The following is a 12,471-nucleotide window of genomic DNA, read 5'->3' as shown; positions in this document are numbered from 1 at the left end:
TACAAAATCTGCAATATCTTGTCACTATCTGTGACTTGCTAATAACTATAATATTGGATATTTATCACCATCTATGAACTAAGCTGTGATTTACAAAATTTACACTTCAAAAATTATAGTCCTGTATCAATCATGAAATCTCAGTTCAGACAATATGCCAAATGTGAAGGGAAGAAAGAAAAAAGTGAAAAAGCCCACAGCCAACTGAGCTCCGTCCCTGAGGAAAGCTTGCTGTCGAAGAAGATAAGAGGTTCAGACAAAGTTACTAAGCTAGAGAATCATCTGTAACTTGGCACACTTTCTATTATATTAAATTACCTTGGTCCTTGCCAGTGAATCATTTGCGAATAGAGAATGTGAAAAAGGCCTAAATCATGCATACGTCCTCCAATGTCCCATTTATTTATCTAATGCGATTCAAGTGAGCAAACGGCTCTGCAGCTGCCTTAGGCGCAGGCTTGGCAACTTCCGGTGTCCCAAAAACATTCCAAAACCTCAGAGTTTCATCCCCTGCTGCAGAAGCAACCGTGCATCCATCTGGACTCTGTAGTATTATCACAACAAGAAAGGAAAATCAGACAAACTTAATCGAGATAAACATAACCACATCGGCAATTTCCAAATTCTACCTTAATGCCAAATTCTATTTTCACAAAAATAAAAAATTACCTGAGCCATAAAAAGAACTCTAGAAGTATGGCCAGTGAGCTCAGCTATCTTCACCATCGAAGGATATTTCCACAGAGTGAGCTGATTCTGAGTAAAACCATGTGAGCTCAAAAGTTCACGCTCGTTTTTGTTCCACAAAAGAGCACACACCTGCGAACCCGTGTCCACCGAATTCAAACACGCACCAGTGTGTGTGTTCCAGAACTTTATGCACCTGTCACCTCCACCTCCACCAGAGGCCAGCAAATTACCCTGAAAAGGACACCATGCAAGTGCTTTAACAGCAGCCGTGTGGTCTTCGAGCCTGTGAAGCCACTGTGTTGGAGTATTCGACGAAGCCACAGATCTGTCCCATATATGGAGGAGATTATCGTTTCCGCCACTGGCTAATTGCTGGCCAGAGGCTGACCATTTAAGCCCACAGACTTCCTGTTGATGCCCTCGATATGTTTCGACTATGTGGGCCCTCACTCTTACGTCGTTGTTTACGATCTGACCGTCCATTCCACCTGTAGTCAGTACGTGATTGTTCCAGTCCAATGCACCGACTCGTGAAGCGTGTCCGCCTCTCAGAGTTCTCAGCTGCAGAAACAAGTAGTTTTTTTAGCATTGACAAAATTGAACAGGAACACAAAATAGTTGCCGATGCATAAACATTAAATGCAACATAGTTTAGCATAAACATTAAAAGGCAAATTGACCAAGCACATGAAATAATTGCCGAATCATAAGGCATATGTTTAGCTATGAGAAATTAAAGAACACGAAATAACTGCCGATACCAAAACTTTCCATGCAATAATATAGTCTAGCATTGAAATATTGACCAAAAACACCAAATTAATTGCTGATATATAATGAACAGTGAAGGTTTACCATTGACAAATTGACCAAGAACAAAGGCAACTTAGTTTATAGCATTACAAATTGAAAAAGCACATGAAATCATAGCCTATAAACGCAATATAGTTTAGCATTGACATATTGACCAAGAGCACGAAATAACTGCCGAGGCATAAACATTGAAGAGCTGACAAATTAACCATGAACACGAAATAATTGCCGATAGATAAACATTAGAGGCGAGAGTGCTCACCAATCTATTAGCTGTGGAGTCCCATAGCTGGACCTCTGAGTTGTTTAAACCAATAGCAATGTGCTTCCCATCAGGAGCCCATTTGACACTAGTCACAGGACCACTTTCTTCATCAACGGTAACAAGTTCCGACGTATTCCCATCGGAAGCATCCCACAAATATACAGTGCTTCCAAGCGCAATCGAAAGAACATTGCTGCTGCCCCAATCTAGTAAATTCAAATAGTAGTCATCCATAATGTCTGGGGCGTCTAATGTCCTCTCTGAAGTCTGCATAAAAGAAAGAAAAAAAAATCCAATTATGTCAATCATTTGGTAATTAATTTCGATATTTCAATTAATTGAAAAAAACCGAGAATATAAAATGGCACAAACCTGGGGAATGTGCCGACGGGGTTTAGCGGCTTTGACTTGGTGAGCGGCCGATGAAAAGTCATTTGGAATGGCTTCCACTGGAGTAGGTGGCTTATTCTTGAAAGCAAGAATTCGAGTTCTGTTCATGTTGAAGGTTTCTGCGAGCTGTTTCCTGTACGCCTCTCTGGATGGAGAAGAGTTGGCAGATGGATTTTCCTTACCTTTCTTACCTTCTGTTAGCATGTAATGTGCATAATCAAAATCAATTGCTGATCTGTTAGGTATGAACCGGTCCAACTGTAGACAAATCCAAAAAAGAAAAATTGAAATGTAAGAAATAAGTAAAACAAGAATATAGATTAATACTCAAAAAGGCAAACTAAATCGTTATGAACTCTAAGCTGTTCGACTCCCCATATTATAAACCCCAATAGAAGAAATGTTTGATGTATGAAATCCATTAATTCCCTGATCTAAATCAAAATCCTTGAAGCATAATGGAGATATAATTGCAAATAAAATTTAACTTTTTTGTCTGTTCATCCATACACCGAAACCCTAAACCATATATGCATATACACACAAGCACAAATTATTAAGAAATCACAAATAATAGAGAAATCACAAATAACATACGTTTTCTCGCGAATTTCTTCTTTGGAGAAGATGTTCCTGAAGTGGGCATCGCAATTGAGTCTTGTTTGAAGACGCAGAGGAGTGAGTCATTCCTGTTTCCATCACGTTAGCACAAAAAAACACAACAGCAAAAAAGAAGATAGACAATTTTATATATGTATGAAATAGATGCTACTGTTATATGTGCAATTGACAGAGAGTGAAAATCAAAATAAAGCACAGAAAGATCCTGCAAAACAAAGAATTGGTTATATAAACAACTCAAAATTGAATTGAAATAAACTGAACTGATCTAAACAAACAATCAACCAAGTAATTTAAATGGCAGCTTGAGATAGCGAGGGATAATTTCAGTGACGAGAGAGAGAGATTGTAAATTGTTTTCTGGAACAAAGTCGGATTGAGGGTATTATACATTCACTTCGATTAGGGTTTTTTAACGGCTACTTTTCCGAAGAGAGCCGTTGAGATTTGCTTATTGCTATGCCGAAATAAGTCTCTGTTTGTGCAGGGGCATTTTAGTATATTTAATCGAACTGCAGGCATTCCTGATTGGGCATATGGGCTTTGGCCCAATTGGAGAAACTTGGCTAGTTATTTTACGTACTCATAAAATTTGGGCTGAAATTTACGAAACTCGGCTAAAATTTGGACTGATTTTTCCAATTTGGGCTGAAATACACGAAACTCGGCTAAAATTTTGGGCTGATTGCTTTCAATTTGTATCAAGAAGTCACCAAACAAACAATTTGTACACTAATGCTTGTTTGGTTGGGGATATTTAATTACGACTAATTAAATAGTTGGACTTTGTTTAATATTTGGCATGCCACATAACTTCTCGGGTTTTGATTAGTCGGACTTTGTTTAATGTTTGGCATGTCCAATAACTTCTCGGGTTTATCAAAAAATTATGCCGCTTATGTGTCACAAATTATGAATTGGTTTTGGGGAGAAAAGGTTCATCATCTCCCAGTAAAAAATATAGAGTACAAAAATGAATTAACTAACTATTCTTTCAACTTGTGAAGTAAAGGTTGCAGCTCAACAGTTGTAGAGTGGGAGAATTTCGGGGGAAGAGTCGTGAGATGTTCGTTTTCTCCACTCAGTTTCTGCACTGCCATACCAAGTGAATATCCTAGAGCGCGTCCCACTGAAACAGCTACTGCATTTCCCACTTGACTGTATCTGAAAAACAGAGAGAGATTAAAAAACGTAAATACGAACCATCAAGCCGAAGGCAAAACTTGTCGACAAAAAAAACTTGCCTTTCTTTTAGGTTTCCAAAGAACATATAGTGGTCGTGAAAGCCTTGTAGCCTTGCACATTCACGTATAGTGAGGACCCTGTCTTGTTCAGGGTGTAAAACTGGCTGAAAGGAGGAAAAACGATTACAAAATTAGCTATTGCTTTCAAAAGCAAACTAAAGAAACAAAGTCAAAGGATGATGACCCGTATGTGTGGATCCGGAGAACAAAAAACGGTTGGTACAGTCTCATCCCACCACAGTCGTCCAAATGCTCTGTAAATTGTCAGTTGTAAGAGAAAAGGTGCCGCACTAGCTTGCAAACAGAAATAAAGAATACATAAACTGGTGCAAGTTCAAAAGTAAGCTCACTGTCTGGTCCTTCCATCACGTAAATTAATGGCATAATCGGGCACCTGATGATGGCAAAAACGAATATCAAGAGCAGTTGATATAGTTACATACTGCTTTTAAGAAGTTAATAAATATAGATGAAACTAGAAAAAGAGAAGGTGATGATTTAGATATCTTGCATTTTAAATTTGAAAGCAAAGCTACCTGCTATATTGCTAGAAATGCATTGGAGGAAAATATATTTTAGCCAAAAAAAAGGCAAGGAATAAAAATTGATCCATCTTGTTACCCATGGCTTCCCTGATGGCATCAACTCGTGCTCTTCCGCTCGTTGAACTACATTGTCAGATCCAATAATAACGCCTGGGAGGTCTCTAAAATTAGCACCCTGTTTAGCAAAGTAAATAATCAACGCCAAGAAGCATATTATATTGCACAGAGTCTCGGTGGACTAACCTTTCTTTTTGGTACTTTACACACTCGCATATAGTCATCATCATTCAAAGTACGAGGTAAATGATCGTAAAGAGTAGGATTACTGCCTACAGATGTGCCATCGGAAGGTGAACCTGTCATATCTGAAAGAAAGAAAAAAAAAAAAAAAAAAAAAGAGTCAGTCCAAAGTTCACATTGGCCTGTAACTGGGATCATATTCTTGTTCTGCTAATTTGCTCTTTGAAAACCAAATCAATGCAAAGGGAACCTAAAGTCACTAATCTTCCCAACTCAACTCAACTGAAAAAAAGTGACTTTAAGTTTCCCTACGAGCCAGAACAAGTAAAAACAGACTAAGCGCACATCTAGCCTGGTAGAGATCAACATTATATTCTAAAGATTCGTAAATCATGTCGATTTACTTAACCTCTCCAGTAAACTAACAAGAGTCATGACACGTATATCACATAACATACATGTCGGATGGGATGATTTTATTGGACCAGGAAAGTGAGATCAGATGTCCTACCACGTTTAGCTGCTCTGATATACTTTTGAAAGTCAGTTTCAGGCGGATTTTGGTACGATATCTTGTCACGTTTCTCATCATTTCCAACCTTAAAGTAGAAGTGAAATATGAGTTTAAATGTATATTAAAGAACTGGATCAAATCAAATAGATTTAACATACAGGAGGAAGATCAGTAATAGCATCGCCAAGAAGAATGATTTTTTCTAGATCCCGATGCTGCCCTTCATCATATGCAACAACATTACGCTGCAAGATTAAACTAAATTAGCTCCACAAATTTACCAAATGACTATATTCACATAAGAAAATCGTCAAGCACCTCAAAATCATTAGGAAATCCATACCGGATCACCACGTCATGTGTAGGAAGGGGAAACTGCGGCAATACCTACCAGAAAAACAACAGGCCCACACAAATTCAATAATTTAAATAGAAGACATGGAAACTTGTAATTGTTAGTGAACATAATACGTGTACAATTATGTAGAACATATATTACTACAAGCCCATCATGCAGCGATGCTTTATGTGACTAGTCATAGCATAACTTACAGGAAAATAGGAACAGTTGGAGCAGGTAAAAGGGTCAATTATTAACAAGATAACATCATGGTAAGAATGAAAAAGAGGACATATTTTAGATGATCTGAGGAATGCTAAGAGCATCTCCGACCGGTCTCACCATTTTTTCATCAAATCCCATTTATGGTGGTGAAAAAATGGATTCATCTCCCACCGGTAGCACACCATTTTACTCCTCCACCATTTTTGGTGGAAAAATGGTGTTTTTGGTCTCCAATGGGTTTCACCAAAATTTAGACCAAATATTAAAATAATAATATTTCACCATTTCACCACTTATAGAAAATGGGATTTGGTTTGGTCTCCCATGACATTTCACCATATACGCCCCAAAACTATAAATATAATGTTAATCGTAATTTTATAATATTTTATTTCCTTAATCATTCTATTGTTGCTTATTATATTTTATTAATAGCAATTAGTTTAGTTAAGTAAAGAAATGAACTAATAAACATTGATACCAACAAAATATACAAATTAATTAAAAATAAGCATATTTATATTATTAAAATTAATGTTTTGTTAATAATAACAAACGTATTTATATTTTAAAAACTAATTTAATAATTAATACCAATTTATTTACGATAAATATGCTAATAAGTTGGTAATCGGGTGCAATTAGTTAAAATCGTCATTTTATATGGTACTTAATAAAATGGTGTTAATTACGTCAAATCCTATTTTCACATCTATATTTGATAGGAAAAATAGGATTTGGTGGAAAAAATAGGAAAATGGTGGACCGGTTGGAGATGAAAATTCCTTCACCAAAACATTTATTGGAAAAATAGGATTTGAGTATTTGGTGATATGGGGATCGACCACGGTGGGAGGCTAAAACCAAATCTCTATGATTTAAGGTGTAATGGTGATATAGGAATTTCGGGTAGGAGACTAAAAACACCTAAATTAGATGAAAAAATGGCGTTATGGTGTCGGTCGGAGATGCCCTAAGTAGACTTAAAGGGATGGCCGCAGTTCGATTAATTAACTGATTAATACCAACATATTCAATTTTAAATTTTAATCTATCATAAACTAGAGAAGACAGTCATTAAATTAAAAGTGCAAAGTAAGGATTAAGATACTTGCCTCATGAGGATGGGCACCCCATAAGAAAACACGTAAGCGAAATTGAGGAAGCCCATAGCAACCAGCAGCCATAATCCCAAGCCTTGCTTGGTAATGCATACGAACTAAACGGCTTACAGCATATCTTCCTAGAATGCCATTAGCAAACCTCAAGATATCCACTACGTTTTCCATTAGAACAAACTTTGGCTTTAAGAAGTCAATTGTATCCATGAAAATCACAATTTGGCGATTTTTTTCATCATCAAGAGGAGTATCAACATTTCTAAACCGGTTGGAGCCACTAATTCCTTGGCATGGAGGACCACCGCAAATTACAGCAACATCTCCCTGCAATAAGTTGTCACCATGTAGAGGGAAATTTAGTAGAATCATGTAGTCATTTTATTGAGAAACACAAGTTGAACATGAATAGTTTCATTGAGACAATGTTTTCAGTTACTCAGGCAACTCTGTTCTGAAACTTCCTACCAATTTTTCATTATCTGTGCCAGAGGGAAAAAATGAGAACACATACATTTTTATTGTCACTATTTTAGTAAATTTTTTATACATTATTTAATAATTTGATTGATAAAATTAGCATTAAAAGATATCTGTCTAGAAGTATTCAATAAAAATCTTTAAAAAAAAATTATCCTAGATCTTCAGAATTGACAAATTTTCTCTCGCTCCTGATAGTTGCGTCGTTGTGCCTGGGCTGTGAGGGCTCTCAGCCACATGGATAGTTTCAATGTGCTCATCGGCGATTTTCATAAAAGAAGAAACTAACGGGAATGTTATTAAAATGACGATAGGAAGATGAAGACTATAGTGTATTGAATGCATTAATTGTGACATCAATCATATTTTACCTAACCAACCATAATTAATCCTTTTCTTTAGACTTAGTGATAGGTGTATAATAGGTATCACAAAAATCTTAAGAAAGAAACATAAACCATTCATACAATTAAAGGTAGGAATGAGGATGGATTTATGACACCTCTTTCCTACACTATCTTTCAGTTATGGCATGCATCTTTCTTTCTTATTGTGGTAACTATTTCTTAAAGTAAAAAAAATGATAAATAATCTACGATCCACATCTGTTTTCAGCCTTGCAGTATTGAACATAAACATATACTACGAGAGCTGATTTTCTTTTACAAATATATGACACATAAGTACGCTACATATACAGATCAAACATACCGGACGTGGCAAGATTTTTTCTTTCATTCCCTGTTGCACGAAATCTCGTATCCGCTCTAGGCAATTTCTAACAAATAGCGGAAGAAAGTTATCTGTGAGATATTTCTCATATCATAATTGAAGAGTGAAGATTATATCTGAAACAACATACCTCAAGGCCCCAATGGGCTCCCATGTATCGTCAGTTGGGTCATATCCAAGCCAGCGCACCTGAAAGAAAGTAAAGGTTGGCATGAAAGTGATGAAGCATTCACGGCATCTATAAATGAAAAGGATAGCATTTTGGATGATTAAGGGTAAATGTTATATAGGCATTGAAGTTGGAGTTTCAAATTTACTCTGAGCTCCATATTAATTAGAGTTTAATGGTACTACTAGGAATAGTATAGTTAACTGTCGTTTGAACTTGTTTTTGCAAAAGAACAGAGCAGATAAAAAACAGCAATTCCTTTCAAAATCCTCACATTAGGGTGCCTTGTAATTATCATCATTTCCCTAGAAATCAAGGGAAACCTCTTCTCTGGAAGGTAAAATAAAGAGCAAAAGGCACCTGAAAGTGTTTTCTTTGTGTCTTCTGGTGTTACAGAGACTAGGTTAACAAATGTATAAGTAATATGGTTTAGGCACAAACCACGTTGGCTCATGCACTGCATGCTGCTTTTGTCTATTTCAAAGGATGTATACAAGTTTTCAAGCTCTTATGAGAAAAATCACCTTAAACTTAAGTCCCCGATTGCCTGATTTTGTGATAGCACTAAAACGTATATCTACTATCTTTTCCACTTCATATTCACAGGATTTTTCGCGATCCTCTTTTGATTGCATGTCTTCATCAGCTTCCTCAGTTAGCCTTGTCACAAGTTCTTTTTCTTCATGGCTCCCATATTGTCTGCACAAGCTGTCCCATTCCTTCAACAAATCAAGAAAATCCTCTGCAGATCCATGCCTAATCTGTTCAATGAGATACTTGATAAATAAAATACTTCTGAGAAACTCGGAGGCTTAAACGAAAAAGACTATTGAATACCCACTTGGGTCTCTGGATGGTTTAGCTTCAAGCTTTCACATGCTGCTTTATCCATGTCAACAGCCCATCTCTTTGAAAGGTGAAAGGAAGTTATTTACCACAAATACCAATGGATGGAGTTCTGAAAAAAGATGGCATTTGTGAAATTTAAATTGAAATGCTTGATATATTACCGTCACGAGATCTACACCACAAACTTTAGTGCCAAGGCACAGTCCCGTAGACATTCCTCCACAGCCAGAGTACATATCCAACAATGTTAGCTCAGGTTTACAGACTTCCTTGTTAGACATTTCATCAGCAGTATGCATGGTTCCAGTTTTGCAGGTTCCATGTTTGTTTGTGGTTGACATTGTCGGAGGGTGAAGAGAGGACAAACTATTAATATCTGCATGATTGTCTTGTTGGATAGAAGGAGGTTAACTGTAGTGATAATTGACAACCCAAACAGCATCTAGAATTGCCCAAATCATCAAATAAATGGGGGTCAAATGGTTAATTATAAAATTTATACTAGTTTAAGACTAGATTGTACTAAGGCAGCGTTTAAGAAGAAACGAGTTTCATTTTCAATACCCTATGATTATGATATGAATAAGAGAAATTAGGAATGTTTCTTCACAAAGCTAATGTAAAAAACTAAATATTATAACAAATTACTTAATTTGTTAGATTAGGAAGGAGGCAGACAACTGACACTTATACTCACTAGATTTAATTTAGAAGGAACACATGTAAGGAGATAGTTTGTTTAAGAATATTTAAGGTGTTGGAGTAAAGCACTACTTCATTACTATGTGGCTTTGATTTAGATTGTGGAACGGTTGACTCTAAACAATTTCATAGCATACAAATAATCGAATGATTGAAAAACACTTCAATACTGGTGCGCTTAGCAAAAAAAATGGTTGACATGAGGGTGAGTTATAAAATTGAGCATAACAAACGATAAAGAAGGCAATAAATCAAGCTCTCATTTACAATTTGATATCAATGAGTACAATTTACCTGCAATTGCATTGAATGTCGAGTAATCCAGTGAGTATTTCATATCAAAATAGAAGTCACAAGGTGGAATACATGTTGCTTTCAAATTAACCTACGGGACCATGAACATTAGAAACATATTAGAACAACTACAGAGCAAAACAAATGAAAGTATAGGGATTATTATAATTAGGGTCATCATCTTCCAAATATAAAGTTCGATACCAAACTAATAGTATAAGAGATAAATTGCAATTTATCATAAGTTAAAGCAGACAAATTAGAGACATTGGCCATACATTGGGTGTTATTTGAACAACTTGTACTTTTGAAACTATAGAGTCTAATAAGTTGTCGTTCATTAAAGTAGAATAGAATAACCGTTTGTTGTCATGAGATCTCCCATCATCCTTTATTACCTGCGAAGATGCACAATTAGAAAGATATAGAATTTGAAAAAAAAATGAAAAAAAAGCAGAGTAAAAGAGAACAAAATATGATTATTGTCACCGTATCTTCAGCTCTGAAAAACCACTGAACCCTAAAATAGTCTTCACCATCTAACGTCTCAAAAAATTCTAGAATTTTGCCAACATAATTAGGACCTCCCTCTGGACCCTATAGATATCGAAGGAAAAGATCAGAAGTAGTAATATTATATATTTCCGACTTAAGACTGTACTGTGGTGTAGCCTATGTGTTGCTTACAAGGTCATTCTGTGGGTCGGTGTGTGAGTGAAACAATAAATAAGTGAATATAGACTGGCAAAACTTACCTTGACGTATGCACAATCACCAAGATCAAAAACAATCTTATGTATTTCAGCTTTAGAATAGTGGCACTTTATGTTCATAACAATCGCATCATCGTCGTCATTATCATCCTCATCGTCATCATCATCATCATCATCATCAGTCCTAACAAGTTGCAACAACCTCAATGATATAAACTAGAAAACTAGAATACCTCATAAAACGTACAAGAATATTGACATTACTTACTCATAGTAGAGTGATCGTCTATAATTTTGTGGAGCCTACAAAAAAAATGACAACAATATTCATTATAATACTAGAAAAGGAACACATAAATCTTTGAGAATGATCTAAAGTTTGAACCTATAAGGAGTAAAGTTAATTGTAGTCAACTAGAGGTTTCATAAGCAAGTTTGCTATGTTATTTCATTGACAAAAGTAATTATCATTTGATCAAAGCGGTCATAAGTTGGTGAAAAGGCAGCGAGTATTTCTTTTGTTTTCACAGTAGTGTCACGTAAGAGAAACAGGGAGATGTGCATGAAGCATTACCGAATTTTGACTCTGCAATGATTCTGTGTTAATGGACCCTAATTAAGTAATTATAGATCCTTAAGGCTTATCTAAAGCTATCCAAAATTCCACTAGTCCTATCAATTTTTCAAGATCATAGTCCAAATAACTACTTGTCCCATGCTTGAAAGTTGAAACCTACCAAGTTTGATCACTAACATATCATCAGATTCCACCCAACCACATAATATAAATTTTGCGGCATATCACGATTTATCGAAATTTTGCAGAATCACCACAGTCAAAAAGTGAAGCCACATTACCGCAGCAGCATATACCTCGGTTTTGTCATACCGCCAAGGCCAGAGGCGCCGAGCCTCATCCTCGTGTACCGGCTCACCAATAAAGAAGTAATCCTTTTTCCCACTCTTATGCTTCTTCGTCGGAGGAGATTTCTCCAAAAGCAAGTCTAATTCGGTGTAGTTTACCTCCTTCCAGGTACCATCACCTCCAGCATTATCAGCCAATCTCGACGAACGGCGGCGGCCGTCATTTTCGGAGCTCCTCAGCATTTCATTATCCCGATTAGACGATTTCTTCCCCGGAAAGCCATTGTTTGTCGGAGAATTCTCAATATTGCCACTGGTTTCATCGCTACTGTGTAGGTCTCGGGTTGACTGATCAGAGTTCCCATTCGTATGCGACGGAGCCGGAGCTGACGGCGAATTCTCCGACTGGATGTTGTCCATATCCGCCGTTGGTGAAATTGAAATCTGTAATTCCTGAGCACCCTAAATAAAGGGAAAATTCCAGGTAAAATATCTAGTGAGCAAATATAAGTGGGTGACAAGGGTATTGCGGTAAATGTATCCGAGTAGAGTTTTGGGCGGGAGTGCGTGAATTGTTTGAAACTTTTGGTAGATTTTCATTTTATGTAAATGCATGTTTATTTACTGCGGTAAATTCACTGCCGCCTTTTTTTACCTCTTTCT

At 36.5% G+C, this 12,471-nt stretch overlaps 2 protein-coding genes across 7 annotated transcripts; both read right to left on the bottom strand.

Annotated features, from left to right (window-relative positions):
- Window positions 1-7: 7 nt before the first annotated feature.
- On the bottom strand, window positions 8-3,256 carry LOC105963971 (cell division cycle 20.2, cofactor of APC complex). The gene is made up of 6 exons (XM_012988475.2): window positions 2,756-3,256; window positions 2,141-2,416; window positions 1,766-2,035; window positions 670-1,251; window positions 319-544; window positions 8-231 (listed from the first exon to the last, which is right to left on the bottom strand). The coding sequence occupies exons 1-5, from the start codon at window positions 2,855-2,857 to the stop codon at window positions 404-406; spliced, it is 1,371 nt and encodes a 456-aa protein (XP_012843929.2). The 5' UTR covers window positions 2,858-3,256; the 3' UTR covers window positions 8-231; window positions 319-403.
- Window positions 3,257-3,617: 361 nt separating this feature from the next.
- On the bottom strand, window positions 3,618-12,310 carry LOC105963994 (DNA (cytosine-5)-methyltransferase CMT2). 6 transcript variants are annotated; one of them, XR_001173312.2, is made up of 21 exons: window positions 11,818-12,310; window positions 11,213-11,247; window positions 10,987-11,128; window positions 10,721-10,828; window positions 10,510-10,629; window positions 10,232-10,322; window positions 9,397-9,623; window positions 9,228-9,293; window positions 8,911-9,147; window positions 8,348-8,406; window positions 8,197-8,263; window positions 7,003-7,332; window positions 5,641-5,709; window positions 5,481-5,567; window positions 5,320-5,407; window positions 4,812-4,933; window positions 4,560-4,743; window positions 4,374-4,417; window positions 4,208-4,277; window positions 4,024-4,127; window positions 3,618-3,943 (listed from the first exon to the last, which is right to left on the bottom strand). XR_001173312.2 is itself a non-coding variant. In XM_012988493.2 (21 exons), exons 1-21 carry the CDS (start codon window positions 12,226-12,228, stop codon window positions 3,766-3,768), a joined length of 2,754 nt encoding a protein of 917 aa, XP_012843947.2. In that variant the 5' UTR covers window positions 12,229-12,310; the 3' UTR covers window positions 3,618-3,765. The 6 variants fall into 6 exon arrangements, 4 of the variants coding, with proteins under 4 accessions (XP_012843947.2, XP_012843955.2, XP_088675301.1 ...); XR_016031632.1 differs by having other exon boundaries at window positions 11,803-12,288; XM_012988493.2 differs by having other exon boundaries at window positions 4,645-4,743.
- Between the last annotated feature and the right edge of the window lie 161 nt (window positions 12,311-12,471).

Source organism: Erythranthe guttata, chromosome 6 (assembly GCF_056151865.1).
Source record: "Erythranthe guttata isolate IM_541 chromosome 6, IM_541, whole genome shotgun sequence".
NCBI lineage: Eukaryota > Viridiplantae > Streptophyta > Magnoliopsida > Lamiales > Phrymaceae > Erythranthe > Erythranthe guttata.
Note: the sequence above shows the minus strand (reverse complement) of the source record. Positions and strands in the feature narration are given on the sequence as shown.

What these genes read in the sequence shown, in the direction of transcription:
- LOC105963971 (XM_012988475.2), bottom strand. Translation starts at nt 2,857, where the DNA reads ATGGAAACAGGAATGACTCACTCCTCTGCGTCTTCAAACAAGACTCAA. An exon ending in CCCGTCGGCACATTCCCCAG is followed by an intron (nt 2,036 to 2,140) that starts GTTTGTGCCATT and finishes TCTTTTATGCAG; the next exon opens with ACTTCAGAGAGGACATTAGA. An exon ending in GAGTTCTTTTTATGGCTCAG is followed by an intron (nt 545 to 669) that starts GTAATTTTTTAT and finishes ATAATACTACAG; the next exon opens with AGTCCAGATGGATGCACGGT.
- LOC105963994 (XM_088819174.1), bottom strand. Translation starts at nt 12,228, where the DNA reads ATGGACAACATCCAGTCGGAGAATTCGCCGTCAGCTCCGGCTCCGTCG. An exon ending in ATCGGGGACTTAAGTTTAAG is followed by an intron (nt 8,407 to 8,910) that starts GTGATTTTTCTC and finishes ACTTTCTTTCAG; the next exon opens with GTGCGCTGGCTTGGATATGA. An exon ending in TTTGGAAACCTAAAAGAAAG is followed by an intron (nt 3,944 to 4,023) that starts GCAAGTTTTTTT and finishes TCTGTTTTTCAG; the next exon opens with ATACAGTCAAGTGGGAAATG.